Genomic DNA, 14,480 nt, shown 5'->3' on the forward strand with positions numbered 1-14,480 from the left:
AGGGAGATAGTAAAAAAATGCTAGTGGTGCTTTAGATTTTCATTATTATATTATATGTATATATTTAGTATAATTCTGAAATGTGTGTCCTAAGTTTGCCTACTTTTAATGGCATCTACAAGGCCCACAATGACCGTGCCAATGATGTACCAAGTGATGGCCACCAATACGATCTGTAACCAGGAACTGTTGACTATCTCCAATGCGAAAGAGCCATATATATGTTCTGTTAATCCTCCACCACCACCATTACCGTTACCTACAGCTCCCCCGTCTCCTTGTGACTGTGATCGGCCAACAACGGCAGCCATCAATATTGCTGGTGCCATTGGAGCCAACCATCTAATGGGGTTGGGCTTGGGGTTCCTCTGTACTGATCTATAATCTTTGTCGACATTCCGTCGTTGATGAGCAGGTGAAGGCTGTGATGAGTTGGAGTGGTTGTTTTGAGTTGATGAGGAGGCTGTTGCTGCTGCTGCATGAGGAAGAGCATTGGTTAATGGTTTCCAATAGTCACCGTCCTCCTCCTCTTTAGATGATGGTGGGTTTAATGGCCGGACGGGTCTTGTGCGCCGCTGATATCTGCCCTGTTTCCTAGCAGCCGCTGCCTCTCGGAGGAGGTTGCTGACATCCGTGTGGTTGAAATGGGATGAATATGTAGGGCCAATGGATGATTGGGTAAAGTTTTGGAGAGATGTGGACTGATGATGAGCTGAGGTTGAATAGGGGGTTTTCCAGTACAACCAGTTGGAGATTGATCTGATGGCTTGAATTGCTGACAGTCTTGCTTCTCTTTGAAGGTCCGTCTCCTGATGTACACAGTACACGTACTAAATAATTGCTACTCATTCATACATTAGAATTAGATAGACAGAACTGAATGGAATGGAAAGTTAGCAACTAACACTGGAAGTTTGTGTAGAGGAAGCTTTTTGCTTTGCTGCATCCTGGAATCTGGTCTGGAATTTTTTGAGATCAACAAAAATGTTGGAGACACGTGCACCTGCTGTGGTCCCCATGCCTATTCTTACACTGCCTCGAGGCTGCTTGGACATTAGAAATTCCAGAGCTGCTAGGTTTGATCGCTCCACAATCCTATTAATATATATATATATATATATGTATGCTGCTGTCAACAATTTGATTGTAGCAAGCAAATTGCATCTGTGTATGTGTTTTTGGAAGAGAGAGAGAGAGAGAGAGATGCTAAATAAGTAAAGATACTGACGAGATGCAATCAACAGGACAAGCCTGAATGGCCTCTTGGATTTTGGATTCAGGATCAGCCCACTGACCAACAACCCTGGCTCTTCCATACACTGATTCGATTGCAAAAGTTTTTTCAGCGCATAAGGCGCATTTCAAGCACCCAATGCACTTGACTTCATCCACAAAAACAGCTCTTTCTTCGCTTTCTGAACCAAACCAAACTGAGTATATTGGTTTCCCTGAGTACCCTCGAAGCTCTGCAATTTTCGCTTGCTCCTGCACCACCCGGGTATATATCCATGCTCTTCTTCTTATAAAATTAAAAGGGAACTAATCAATAAATTAATTAAAAGCTTATATACCTTATCATAAGCTGAACGTGAATTAGGATCAGAGAGAAGAGCATATGCTTCATTGAGGATGATAGCCATGTCATGCCCTGCTGGCCCTGCGATATCTGGGTGGCACCGCTTCTGCAGCGTCCGGTATGCTCTTTTGATCTCAGATGGATCGCAACTGCTATCGATCCCCATCAGCTCATACAGATCAAACTCTGTGATACCACCACCACCACCACCAGCAGAAGTAGAAGAAGCAGCAGAATAACAAGCAACCCTCCTCCTCCTGCAAGATCTAATCATGCTGCTAGGCTTATAACAGTAATCATAATTATGAAATATAACATTTGAAGTGGTAGTGGTTGATCTCATTGGGGAGCTGCTGCTGCATCTGGTTATAGCATTTGAGCCACAACCACTAGTAAAAAACTGAGGAACAAGAGGAAGGCATGCTCCTGCTGCTGCAGCCATTTCTTCTGATGTTAAAGTATTCACCAATTCTTTCTTTCTTTCTACTTTGTAGATAAGACGATCTAACACTTCAAAACATAGACAGAGAAATAAGAGGTGGAGGATTTTACAACATGTACACTAGCTACTTACTTGTTCTATATTCATTCTATATAAATAGTTTTTTTTTTTTATAAATTTAAAAGACGATTGGGAAGGGACGAGAGCCTCCTCCAAGTCCATGATCAAGATATTTTGGTAGAGAAAGAGAGAGCCAGGACAAATAATATGAGATATTTTCTTTCTTCAGTTCTCCTATCGCTTTCACTTAATCTCCTTGATCTACGGAACTTCAGCTTCACCCCATGCGATTGAGAAAACCCCCATTTTGATTTATTGAAAAAAAAAATTGTAAAAAACCAAATGAAGACTAAAAAGGATGAGATGATTAGAGTACCAAAAAAAATGAGACCGACAAAATAGGAAAAAATAAAATAAAATTGGTTGCCCCCATGCAGGATCGAACTACAGACCTTCAGTTTACAAGACTGACGCTCTACCACTGAGCTATAGGGGCTCCTTGATGCCAATATTATTTAATTACTTTCTTATACAGTTATATAAAAAAAAAGGGGACGATCCTTTTTATATCGAACGGAGACGCAGGCAGTCGGGTAGACTCTAGAGACAGACAGCGTTGGAATAGAAAGAGTGGTAAATACAGAGAGAGATGGAGAAGACGGTGAGCGTGAACGTGAGAGCGGAGATGGAGAAGCTGAGCCCGGAGCAGTTGAAGGCAGTCAAGGAACAAACTGATATGGAAGTCAATCTTCTTCAGGACTCCCTCAACAACATCCGTACAGCCACCACTCGCCTCGAGATCGCCTCCTCCGCTCTCCACGACCTCTCCCTGCGCCCTCAGGGCAAGAAGATGCTCGTCCCTCTTACGGCGTCCCTTTATGTCCCCGGCACCCTCCACGACGCCCACCAAGTCCTCGTCGACGTCGGCACCGGTTACTTCATCGAGAAAACCATGCCTCAGGCCAAAGATTACTGCGAACGTAAGATCAGCTTGCTCAAATCTAATTTTGAGCAGCTTGTCGAGGTACGCTCTCAAGTTTTCATTTTTATCAGTTTCTAACTTGCAATTTCTTCCAAAGTTATATTTCAATTTTGAGTAAAATTCCCTTGATTTTAATTCCATTAATTTATTTTGTGGTTTGATTTCTAAACCTAACCATGACATTTTTCCCAAAAAGCCGAGACTTTGGTGAAGAACTTGCTCTACTTTGATTCTAAAATTGTATAACTGGTACCTGACTCCATTTTTTTGCGATAAAAAGCCTAAACTTTGGTCACTGCTGCTAAGTTTGGGGATTTGTCTTTTTACAAATTGTGCAGTGAGCAAATGCATTAAAATTGTTTGGGGGATTTGATTGTGTATATTTCATTTCGCTTGTGTTTAATTTGATAGCTAAAGGAAAAACCTAAAAATGTTTGCTTTTGGGGATTGAAGAATGACCCCACGAATGAGGCTGATATATAATTTAGCTGTTCATCTCTTTCTTATTCATAAGGAACTCAGTTATTCTGAGTTGGGAATTTTCTTTTCTCGTTCTAATTTGTATGGCTTGATTCCTTTTGTATTGCTGTTGACTTCCATTTCCATTTAAGAAAACACGAGTTCAATTTAACGTGCAGGTTGCTTCTAAAAAGAAGAGCATCTCGGATGAAGCTGGGGCAGTTTTGCAAGCCAAGTTGAAGCAGTTGGCTCCTGCAACATAGTAGGAGGGGGGGAGCTGATGATTTTTGTCATGTTTGTTTGTTAAGCTATGATATTGCATTCAGAGATGGTGTTCTAGTGTACTGGCTTTGGTTTGGTGTACGAACAAACAAGTGTTGTTTTATTCCTCCTTTTTTTTTCAATTATATTTTTGCAGTAGAAGTGATTTCCCAATCTCAAATTGCATTTTTTTAAAAAAAAAATTGGTCCTTTTGAATCGAGAAGCACAAATGCTGTGGTGTGGTGGTGTGGAACTACTTGAAAGTTGCTTCTTTAAAAAACTATACTAGTTTCAGCTATTGAGTTTTAACTTGAAAGAATAGAAATTGCTTTCATCTTCTTCTTCTCTTGAGTCGAAAGATTACTACATTTCAAGCCCTGAACTCGTTCAGAAGACCAGCTTTCATACCTGTAAGCTGTACCCTCCCTATGATGCGTATACGAATACTTTGGTTCAAGGCCCCAACGAGCTTCAGTGTCTAATTTAATAAGTTGAGTTCAAGGCCCCAACGAGTCACAATATTGGGATTAAATTGTCGCTTCAGTGTCTAATTTAATAAGTTCAGTCTCAGCATTCGAAACAATGACCGAGTTACTTATTCAGTTTAGTTAATTTAACCCTCCCAAATTAGAGTAAGAATCTGCTTAACATTGAAGCTTAGGTCTCTGACCACGATTATTGACATTGAGGAGCAGGTGAGGCGAGGACCTGCTTTCAAAAGAAAGCATGTGGAGGGTTTAATGAATTCTTTTAATGCCAAAATTGCCCTATTTTATTTTCTTTAATGACGACGCTTGTCCCTCCGGTTACACGATCACTCCTGTTCTCTCATTTCTTTTGTCTTCGTATTTTCTCAACCTCCGCCGTCGTCACCAGACTCACCACTCAACTGCCAGCCTTCTGCCTTCCGGCCAGATCTCCCGCTCCGGCCATCGCTCTGCTTTTCGTTCATCTGTCGCTGCCTTCGAACACCAAAAACAAAGAGGCGAAAATTCCCCCTTCCGCTGGTAAGAACAAACTCCAGTCAATTACTTGAATCCTCTCATACATGCCACTCTTAGATCCTTCTTAGAAAAAAGAAACTGAGCTGTTATTGCCTCCATAAATCCCTATATGGAGCTTCTTACTTGATTTTTTGTTTAATTATACTTGTTGCTGGAATTCGAAAGCTCACCCACTTGACGGAGGCCGGAGCTAAACAACACCAGGGTAATTCAGAATGCAAAAAGAATAATTTCAATCAATCGACATCAGGTAATCTTTGTTCAAAGATGATCTTTTTCTTTTTGGTAATTGACAATAATCCTCTGTTTGGTTGCTGAGGAAATCAAAAAATTTGAAATTTGAAATTTGATTGATCCACTGTATGACTTTTTTGTATTTCGCTGAGGGGAGGTGATTTGTCAGAGTTGATGCATTTGTAATTGAAAAGAAAAGGTTTTCTGGTTGGTTGCTTGATAATATTGAAAAAGAAGAGAAATTTGAAAAACTGCATTAGGTTTTCTTGTTATTCTGAAATTGAAAATAAAATGACGAAAAAAATGCTTCATTCAACTTAAAGCCCAAATTTTATTCCCTTATCAGATTTATTGAAGGTGGTTGCAACTTCAAATGTTAGATCATAAATCATTGTGATGCATACAGTATTGGTTGTTGTCTACACTCTACACACAAGTGTTTAGAAGACTACTAAATATGTAAAAAAATGCTACTCAATTATTGGAAGGAAGGGGTTGAAGCAATTCTTGGTTTAATAGGGTTAGGGCTTTTAGGACTTACATGGGACAAAAACCCAATGTTGAGCAGTTCCTTGGATCCTTTACATTTTTCTTGCATTTCTTGTTTTGTTCAAAATATGCATGTATGATTTCATAGTTGATTGAAAGAGCTTCTATAAGATCTTTAGCATCCTGGTAATTTCATGAAGTCTCTGAACTTTTCTTAACCGTTTTAATCTTCTTCTGTGCAGAATATGTCATTCTTGAAGCATGTTTGGGGTGATGTTGAGAGACAATTTTGTGCTTCAATATCACATAGTGGTTTAACTTTTCCAGGTCTGAAGTAAAACCCAAAAACGTTCTTTATTTCTTCACTACAGCTTCCGGACAAAGATTGGCAGAATTTCATTGAGGCAGTTATTCCTCTCAGGGCTCCTTACAGTACACCAGAGCCAAAGATTGATCCGCTCTATTGTAACAAGCATGGCAGTAGTCTTCAGTTACACAGCCTGCAGACAGCTGTCACAGATGTTCGCGGCGATAATCTTTTTTCACGGTTCTGAATACATTTTAGCAGTTGGCATTCACGGGAAATCAAATGTCACTCTGAAATCTCTTCTGATCAGCAAAAACTATCTGGTTGCAATGATTTTTTCCTTGCTGGAGTACTTAATAGAATATATTTTGTTCCCTGGTATGAAGGAACACTGGTGGGTCAGCAACTGGGGCCTTGGAATGCTTATAATAGGGGAAATCATTCGGAAGATGGCAATAATTACAGCTGGTCGGTCCTTCACACATCTCATCAGGGTTCATCACTCAGAGCATCACCAATTGATTACAAATGGAATTTATAGAGTTGTTCGGCATCCTGGTTACTGTGGTTTCTTCATATGGTCAGTGGGCACTCAGATAATGCTTTGTAATCCCATATCAACAATTGCATTTGCACTTGTAGTTTGGCGCTTCTTTGCGCAAAGAATACCGTATGAAGAGTATTTCTTGAGGCAGTTTTTTGGGTCGCAGTACGAGGAATATGCCAGACGAGTTCCTGCCGGGGTGCCTTTTATAAAGTGAAGATCCGAGGGATTCTGTGGGAAGGGTTGAATTCCTCTTGCCTCACTCATCTTGCTTCTGCTAGATTGTAGAATAGTGTTGTCTTCTTTAGCTGATAAATGGGTTGCAGGTGAGACTGAGAATGTATCAGCCAATGTTTTGTAAGGCTTGTCCACGAGACTTAAATTCACATGAAAACTTAACATTTTTAATCTATATGTTTACACACGCAGACAATGCGTTGTTGGTGTTTGGTTTCCACCACATAAGATTACTGTTTGAAGCCCCACCATCATCATGTGCAGAAAAACAAATAGATTATAACTCAATAGTATCGCTGGGGGGCTATACCTTTTAAATATAATATCTTTAAATAGTGTAGCAATTTTTTATAAAAAATTGTATAGCCGGACGGCTATACTTATTTTGACACGTCGCACCTAACCTCTGGGGTCCTTTTTAAAAAAAAAATAGTATAGCCGGCCGGCTATACTTATTTTGACATGTAGCGCTTGCTCGCTGGACGGATCCGCTTTTCCATAATAAATCGTATGGCCGTGCGGCTATACTCGGTTTTGACACGTGGCACTAGTGCTGTGTGCCTACTCTGGTTTTTTAAATAAAGAATATAGCCGTGCGGCTATACTCGATTTTCTTAAATATACATTAAATAGTATCGCTGGGCGGCAATACTACGAATTTGTTAAAAACAGTATAGCCGGTCGGCTATACTGTTTTTGACACATGGTGCCTAATTGATAGAGGGTCTTCTTTTTTTAATTAAAAATCGTACAGCTGCACGACTATAGTCCGTGTTTTTATTTATTTATTTTTAAATAGACTTGTTTTTGACACATGGCGCCAGATCGTTGGGCGGTCATCTTTTTTTATATAAAAAATAGTATAGCCAAATGGCTAAACTGAGTTTTTTTATTTTATATATATGTATACACAAATGTACATACATATTTTTCAATAATATATTCGTGCTTTATACACGTCTCACGTTTTTTAAAATTCAAACATACAATATTCATATTGTACATATACGTATGTATTTCTCATGTTTTATAGACATATTTTTATAAAGAAAAATAGTATAGCCGCATGGCTATACACCGTGTTTTTAATTTAATTTAATTTTTTAAAATAGACTTTTTTTGACACATGGCACCTAATCGATGATGGTCCTCTTTTTTTATATAAAAAATAGTATAGCCGACCGGCTATACTCAGTTTTTTTAATTTTTTTTTTAAAACAGTATAGCCGCTCGGCATTTTTTTATATAGTAAATAGTATAGCCGTCCTGCTATACTCCATTTTTTTCTTATTTTTTTAAAAAATCATAGAGCTGGTCTGCTTTACTGTTTTTTTTTAATTATCTTTAATAAATAGTATAGTGGAGCAACTATAATCTATTATATATATATATATGCATGTATGTACGTATTTTTTAATAGTACATTTGTGTTCTATACATGTCTCACGTTTAAAAAAAAATACAATATTCGTATTGTACATGTACGTACGCATTTCTAATATTTTATACACATTTTTAAATATAATGTATTGAAATAGTATAACCATGTGGAGATACTACGAATTTAAATATAAAAAAATAGTATAGCCGGTCGGTTATACGTATTTTTGACACGTGGCGCCTAATCGATTGAAGGTCCTCTTTTTTATATATAAAAAACATAGTATAGCCGAACGGCTATACTGCTTGTTTAGGATTTCATTTCCCCTTAAATTAGCATTAGGGCCGATGCCAGTGTCACTACAGGCCCGTTAAAAACTGAAAGGACCCGCATTGGGCAAGAAACAAGAGTGAGAGGCTTCTTAAAGCCGCGCCACGAAGAATTAAGAGTGGGTCAACCCAACCCAAGGCACGTAACGTAAGCAATCCCAAACCCAGAGAAACAAAAAGCGACAGGGAGGAAAAGAGAGAGAGAGAGATGAGATCACCAAACGTATCCGTTGTCCGCCAAAGGCTTCTTTCTTTAGGTGAGGAACCGGAAACCACATCGTCTCCTCCGTTCAAGTTTTTTATTTTATGTGTGATGTTTGATGTTTTGATTCCAACAGTAAATCTATGTTTTTAGTTGTTTGAAAAGGTTGATGGGTTTCATCAATCTATTTTGAATGTTCAGTTGCATTTTTCATATGAATTTTCCCATGTTCAAACTAGTTAACAAATCTTTAATTGCTTTTATGCTTGGTGATTCTTTTGTTTGGCCCTAAATTTTAATCGGGTGACCTAATTGTCTCTTCATTTTATACAATTCTGCAGCAATTAAGTGTTCTTGATGGTTTTTCACATCCATGCTCTTTTTTCCCCTCATTTCAAATGCACAATCACTATTAGTAAGGGAAAATCCTTTTCTGGTACTGAGCGATTATGGGTGATTCACAAACCCAGGTTCTGAACCAATTCTCGATTACAAATCAACTCGACCTTGAATTGGTTTGGGTTGATATTCACTTGGTTAAACATCTACTGGAAAGAACATGCAACGTTTTCTCTCTCCATGTGTGTGTATGAGAGGGAGAGAGAGATAAAGAAAATTCATAATTTTTATTTTTGCAGGAATGTTCTGTTTTCTTTTTTCCTTAATGCTGAAATATTGAACAAAGAAATTGTTTTCTTATTTTTAAAAGCTTACTGAAAGAGAAAAGATTTTGCATAAATTACTCAATTTGCAGCAGTTTTTGTTTTGTGGATTGCCAAACATTACAATTTTGTCGCCTTTGTTTGGTAACACTCCATATAATGGGAATTCATACACAGTCGTTATTCTGGTAATAGGCACTGTGAAAGTAATGTTAATTTAAAATATATGGTAGCCATTTGACTTTCTCATACTCTCTCTTTGCGAATGGTTTCCCTTTTTCGACCTATTATTTATGTACTTACTCTCTCTTTTAATTTTGTTCAGCTGAATTAAGTACTTAGGTGCAGTTTGACTAACCCCAAGTTATATTAAAATCTGTCTTGATACGTAAGTAGTGATAAGTTTGGGTCTTTGAATTAATGGCAAACCGGCCCCAGTCGCTTTCGATGAATGTATCATTCGGAGGTCCAAGTGCTTCAGTGCCAAGCATTGCTGGAGCTCAAGCAAACAAGGATCGTAAAATGGCATCAGCAGAGCACTTGGTGCTTGACCTAAGTAATCCTGATCTTCGAGAAAATGCGCTTCTTGAACTTTCTAAGGTAACTTTTGCAAGTTTTGATTCTGTCACTTCCTATATAAATCATGAAGGACCAAGTCTGAGGCTTAGTACTTTTGGATGTTCTTGACTATTTTAAATGTTATTGCTTTTTTTGCCTGCCTAATTTTATAACTAACAAAAGGAAAGTGCCTTTGTTTCCTGTAGCGAGAAACTGATTTAGAAGCTTGGTAGTTGCATCATGCTAAGTTTGCATTCAAAATTGTAGCCTTTTCTTTATTACATTCGACCCATAAACGACTTGTAGTATCTTGATACATATGCCATATGGTAATAAGAACCTGCGTTGCTTTCTAAAAATATATGTTATATGTTTATGACCACAGGGAAGCTTGCTTGATTTTTGTTTTCAGCAGATATTTAAGTTTATTATTCTATATGGGTTCAATGTCTTAGTTGATAACCCTAAAATTTTTGTGCCCATGTTTTTTCCTTTAGGTGGCTATGCAATTTATATTACAACATTGGTATACTGCGATATAAACTCTGTGTGCCTTTGGTTTCATTTTTTAGAACAAGGAGTTATTTCAAGATTTGGCTCCTTTCGTGTGGAATTCTTTTGGTACTATTGCTGCACTCATACAGGTAACTTGCGTTTTTTATATTTAGAAGAGATAATTGTTTCTAGATTTGGCTCCTTTGTTGTGGAATTCTTTTGGTACTATTGCTGCACTGTTACAGGCATCCTACTTAAGTTGGCAGCTTAGTTTAGTCCCATCATGTTTTGCCTCTCATGTATGCCTGTCATATATTTTTCCATATCAGCTTTTTAACAAAGTTGGTTAAAGGAGGTTCCTTTAGAAGGTTATTAATCATTGCTGACTCTCTATTTTTTAGGTAAACCTACTTGGTTTGTGTTTGCCCACTTGATCACAAATGTTGAATGTTGAACGTTCACATATTTTTTTATTATATTATTATCTGAAAAAGTTATGGGTGCAATAGTTCAACGGGAGGAATATTTTGCTAGAAGTAATAATGAACACAAGGATCTGGAAATAGCTCAGAGAATCAATATATGCTGCCACTTGGGTAGCTTTTGTAGTTTTAGATGGTTAAGATGTATTTCAAATTATTTGTCTAGATGGATGGTTAATGAAAAACTGGATTTTTCTGTCAATTTCTTGTCTCTGCACATATTTTTGTGTATTTTTGTCATATGATGTTCACATCTTCTGCCTATATTACCACGGGCAAGATTCTTTGGTAGCTTTTATTCTTGTTGATGGATGCTTATTGGGGTTATTCCCTGATGTTGGTTTCATTTCTACTTGCAGGAGATAGTTTCAATTTACCCTGTTCTATCACCACCAAATCTGACTGCGGTACAATCCAATCGAGTTTGCAATGCTCTTGCTCTTCTTCAGGTCACGTGCTTTCCTGTTTCAAGTTTCATTTTTAATGTTATGTTATTAGCTATATACCTAAAATTTAGTCATTCATCCAAATGAGAAGCACATTTCCAGCTCCTTGTGTTAAACACAGGGTTTAGATCGTTTCTTATTTTTTATTTTTTAATTTACTTAGTTGCTGACTTTTAAGCTTGAGAAAATGAATGCTATTTAGAAGGTCCATATTCATGTCAATTAAAATCAGACAACAGTCTTTCTAATCCAATCTTTTGAAATTTAGTTACAATGATTATGCTACTGGTTTTATTTTCCTCACCATGGTCATTTCTTAGACTTCAAAGATCAAATTTGTTTTTCTCAGTTAGTGTCATGCATTCTTCCCACTTTAACGCTAACAATGTTCTGTCATGTTTCAAATTTTCTGGCAGTGTGTAGCTTCCCACCCAGATACAAGGATGTTGTTCCTCAATGGTATTTTGGCCTATTATCTTTTATGGCATGTAAAGTTACATGTTCCTTATACTTGCATTAATTTATTCAACTCTAAATTATTCTTCCTCTGAACTTTTCTCCATTGCAGCTCATATACCTTTATATCTGTATCCTTTTCTCAATACAACGAGCAGGTCAAGACCGTTTGAGTACTTAAGGCTTACTAGTTTAGGAGTCATTGGTGCCCTAGTGAAGGTACTTCTTTTCGGACAAATTATCTTGACCATTTCCTTCATTTGGGTGGACACTTTCACACTGTTGTGGTAAATGATTTTGCATGCAGGCTGCCTAAGTCATTTGAAATCAAATAGAACTGTTGCTTTTATAACCATGAGTTCTATGATGAATGTTTAATTAAGACAAGGGAATATCTGAATTCCTGTCACATTCTCCATCCCTCCTCTTGTGTTGAGGCATGCAGAGATACAAAAAATGGATAATGATATACTGTTTTACACCTTTTAACTTCAATTTTTATAGATCTCTTATGACTCCATGATTTTTATATATTGCCTTTTCGTTTTCTTTCATTCTTCTTCCAGGTTGATGATACAGAAGTTATTAGTTTCCTTCTGTCAACAGAAATAATTCCACTGTGCCTTCGCACTATGGAAATGGGCAGTGAATTGTCAAAAACAGTTGAGTTTCCTGATTATTTTTGAAGTATATTCCTAAAGTGTAGCATTTTGTGTAGAAGTGGCTAGTTCTTACTTGTCTGACAAATGTTCTTGTTACGGCAGGTTGCCACATTTATAGTTCAAAAGATTTTGTTGGATGATATGGGTTTGGACTATATTTGTACTACAGCAGAGCGGTTTTTTGCAGTAGGTCGGGTTTTAGGGAGCATGGTTACAGCACTTGCTGAGCAACCCTCATCACGCCTTTTGAAACATATCATTCGATGTTATCTTCGCTTGTCAGATAATCCAAGGTTTGGTTCTAAAACCCAACTCTTCTTCATAGCTTTGGCTTTTTTTCTCTTTTGTTGGATACATTTTCCATTAGGGCTCTAATAATATAAGTTTGTTCTTTGTTGTTTTGTTTTGCAGGGCTTGTGATGCTTTAAGAAATTGCCTTCCAGATACGTTAAGAGAGGCTACCTTTAATAATTTCCTTTGTGTAAGTATCTCTGTTATTGATTCTTTTTGTTTCCTTTTAAGATGCTGATAGCAGGGTCTAGTTATTTGACAGATAGATTAAACCGGATGTTTGACTGCCCTGTGGGAGTCCATTTTGATTTGATTTTGACTATGGTATGCATGATGCATAAATACAGGAAGATCCCACTACAAGGAGGTGGCTGCAACAACTGCTGCAAAACGTTGGAGTGAACCGGCTTCCTGCACTACAGGGTGGGGGAGGATTTGATCACATGATGGTGAATTAAATTAAGGGGCCTTTTCGTAGCAAGGCTGCTGCCGCCATGTGTTGTGTTGATGAAGATGGTGACAGCAGCATCATATGCATAAACACTGTTTTATGATCTTAATTAGCTTATTTTAGTTAGTTTTATACCCAAACATTACCTCCTGGGCTGAAAATTGAGCTGTTTTGTAGTTAAAACACTAGCTCCTCCTCCTCCTACGCTAGTATGCTACATCTTCATTTTTGGTTACTTGAAATGATCCTCCTATCCTTTCCTATTGGCCTTATGGTGTTTCAATTTTCGAACTTTGATTGTTGTCAATGTCACCAACCAGATGGCCCATGGCCTGAGCTAGCCTAGTAGTAACTAGTATCTACGTACCGTACGTGCACCTTAAAGTAAAGCTGGAGTGGCTTTCATTCATTACCAATCGCTATCTTGATTGATTCTTGTGTAAGTAGTTAGGTACCGTAGGTGCTTGCTTGCTTGATTGATTGATTCTTCTGGAATGAGACTAATGGAAGGGAAAAAAAACTTTCCAACTTTCTTTTCATGGAAAATAAAAAGGCATATGGATGTACTGCACTCATTGTTTCTTTTAAGTCAAGCCAGCCTCTTCGCTTTAATAATTGAAGAAAGAGGGGTTTATTTGTCTGCCATTGCCCAGTGCCCAGTGCCCACCCCCATCTTTTGATAGATTTCTTCTCTCTTCCTAAACTTTTTAGTTTCTTTTCTCTCTTCTTCTTCAGCTTTGTGTTATAATGGGAATGAATGAATGAGAGCTACAAACACATGCAGCTGTCCATTCCATTCATATCATAATCATATGCATTCGCTTTCTAAAAGCTAATAATAATAATGCTAGCTAGTAGCTACTAACCCATTTACCCGACGCAAATTGTGTGTAGAGAGACACTGAGATAATTAATTATATATTGCAGCTGGGCAACATGGCACGGCACGGCAGGCCAAGCCAGTCCAGTCAAGGCAAAACTTGCTAGTTTTAGTTTGTTTGTTGTACCATACCATTAGTCATTTCCTGCTAGACGATAACAATGATTTTGTCTCAAATGTGGGAATTAATCAAACTGATCTATGTAGTTCAGATATTATTATTGAGTATGAATCAATGATGGTTTCATTTCAAGTTTAACAAACTATAAACATATAAAATTTCTTTTTACAAAAAATAAATCATTAATAAACATATAAAATATCTGACACGTCACTGATTTTAATGATAAAAATATATCTATAAGACGTAATTAAAAAGGTTAAGGGCTATTACTTACTTTAATAAGTAATCTGAATCATTTTGGAATGGATTGAAAGGGTTGGTCAAAGCTGCTTGTACTACTACCTGATACTGATTTACCAAAAAAATTCAAATAAATTTACGGGGGATGGCAATTTTCCACGCGGGTAAGACTCTTCATGGGGATTTGACCCTAATGGGTCGGATATGAAGTTAAAAACAAGTATG

At 37.5% G+C, this 14,480-nt stretch overlaps 4 protein-coding genes and 1 non-coding gene across 8 annotated transcripts; 3 read left to right on the forward strand and 2 right to left on the reverse strand.

Annotated features, from left to right (window-relative positions):
- Positions 8-2,564, reverse strand: LOC18790132. The gene is made up of 4 exons (XM_007222092.2): positions 1,572-2,564; positions 1,229-1,485; positions 906-1,095; positions 8-809 (listed from the first exon to the last, which is right to left on the reverse strand). The coding sequence occupies exons 1-4, from the start codon at positions 2,016-2,018 to the stop codon at positions 90-92; spliced, it is 1,614 nt and encodes a 537-aa protein (XP_007222154.2). The 5' UTR covers positions 2,019-2,564; the 3' UTR covers positions 8-89.
- TRNAT-UGU lies at positions 2,503-2,574 on the reverse strand. The gene has a single exon. It is a non-coding gene; the product is annotated as a tRNA-Thr (tRNA).
- On the forward strand, positions 2,652-3,939 carry LOC18788664 (probable prefoldin subunit 5). The gene is made up of 2 exons (XM_007223604.2): positions 2,652-3,102; positions 3,699-3,939. The coding sequence occupies exons 1-2, from the start codon at positions 2,728-2,730 to the stop codon at positions 3,780-3,782; spliced, it is 459 nt and encodes a 152-aa protein (XP_007223666.1). The 5' UTR covers positions 2,652-2,727; the 3' UTR covers positions 3,783-3,939.
- Positions 4,085-6,818, forward strand: LOC18790090 (protein-S-isoprenylcysteine O-methyltransferase A). Its single transcript, XM_020559704.1, has 4 exons — positions 4,085-4,788; positions 4,951-5,035; positions 5,751-5,835; positions 5,930-6,818. The coding sequence occupies exons 3-4, from the start codon at positions 5,754-5,756 to the stop codon at positions 6,574-6,576; spliced, it is 729 nt and encodes a 242-aa protein (XP_020415293.1). The 5' UTR covers positions 4,085-4,788; positions 4,951-5,035; positions 5,751-5,753; the 3' UTR covers positions 6,577-6,818.
- LOC18789105 (cell differentiation protein RCD1 homolog) lies at positions 8,344-13,349 on the forward strand. Of its 4 annotated transcripts, none has more exons than XM_007222765.2 (10): positions 8,344-8,563; positions 9,567-9,770; positions 10,301-10,372; positions 11,065-11,154; positions 11,568-11,610; positions 11,720-11,826; positions 12,174-12,269; positions 12,372-12,562; positions 12,681-12,750; positions 12,908-13,349. In XM_007222765.2, exons 2-10 carry the CDS (start codon positions 9,591-9,593, stop codon positions 13,016-13,018), a joined length of 960 nt encoding a protein of 319 aa, XP_007222827.1. In that variant the 5' UTR covers positions 8,344-8,563; positions 9,567-9,590; the 3' UTR covers positions 13,019-13,349. The 4 variants fall into 4 exon arrangements, with proteins under 4 accessions (XP_007222827.1, XP_020415328.1, XP_007222828.1 ...); XM_020559739.1 differs by having other exon boundaries at positions 8,432-8,563; positions 9,564-9,770; XM_007222766.2 differs by having other exon boundaries at positions 8,433-8,563; positions 9,496-9,770.

This window comes from Prunus persica, chromosome G1 (genome assembly GCF_000346465.2).
Source record: "Prunus persica cultivar Lovell chromosome G1, Prunus_persica_NCBIv2, whole genome shotgun sequence".
NCBI lineage: Eukaryota > Viridiplantae > Streptophyta > Magnoliopsida > Rosales > Rosaceae > Prunus > Prunus persica.

Bases quoted from the DNA above. Each gene is read 5' to 3' on its own strand.
- LOC18790132 (XM_007222092.2), bottom strand. From the start codon at position 2,018: ATGGCTGCAGCAGCAGGAGCATGCCTTCCTCTTGTTCCTCAGTTTTTT. The intron at 1,486-1,571 runs GTATATAAGCTT...CGGGTGGTGCAG, and splicing joins CACGTTCAGCTTATGATAAG to GAGCAAGCGAAAATTGCAGA. The intron at 810-905 runs GTTAGTTGCTAA...TGTGTACATCAG, and splicing joins CCTCTACACAAACTTCCAGT to GAGACGGACCTTCAAAGAGA.
- LOC18788664 (XM_007223604.2), top strand. From the start codon at position 2,728: ATGGAGAAGACGGTGAGCGTGAACGTGAGAGCGGAGATGGAGAAGCTG. The intron at 3,103-3,698 runs GTACGCTCTCAA...TTTAACGTGCAG, and splicing joins ATTTTGAGCAGCTTGTCGAG to GTTGCTTCTAAAAAGAAGAG.
- LOC18790090 (XM_020559704.1), top strand. From the start codon at position 5,754: ATGTCATTCTTGAAGCATGTTTGGGGTGATGTTGAGAGACAATTTTGT. The intron at 5,836-5,929 runs GTCTGAAGTAAA...TATTCCTCTCAG, and splicing joins TAGTGGTTTAACTTTTCCAG to GGCTCCTTACAGTACACCAG.
- LOC18789105 (XM_007222765.2), top strand. From the start codon at position 9,591: ATGGCAAACCGGCCCCAGTCGCTTTCGATGAATGTATCATTCGGAGGT. The intron at 11,827-12,173 runs GTACTTCTTTTC...TTCTTCTTCCAG, and splicing joins TCATTGGTGCCCTAGTGAAG to GTTGATGATACAGAAGTTAT. The intron at 12,751-12,907 runs GTAAGTATCTCT...GCATAAATACAG, and splicing joins CCTTTAATAATTTCCTTTGT to GAAGATCCCACTACAAGGAG.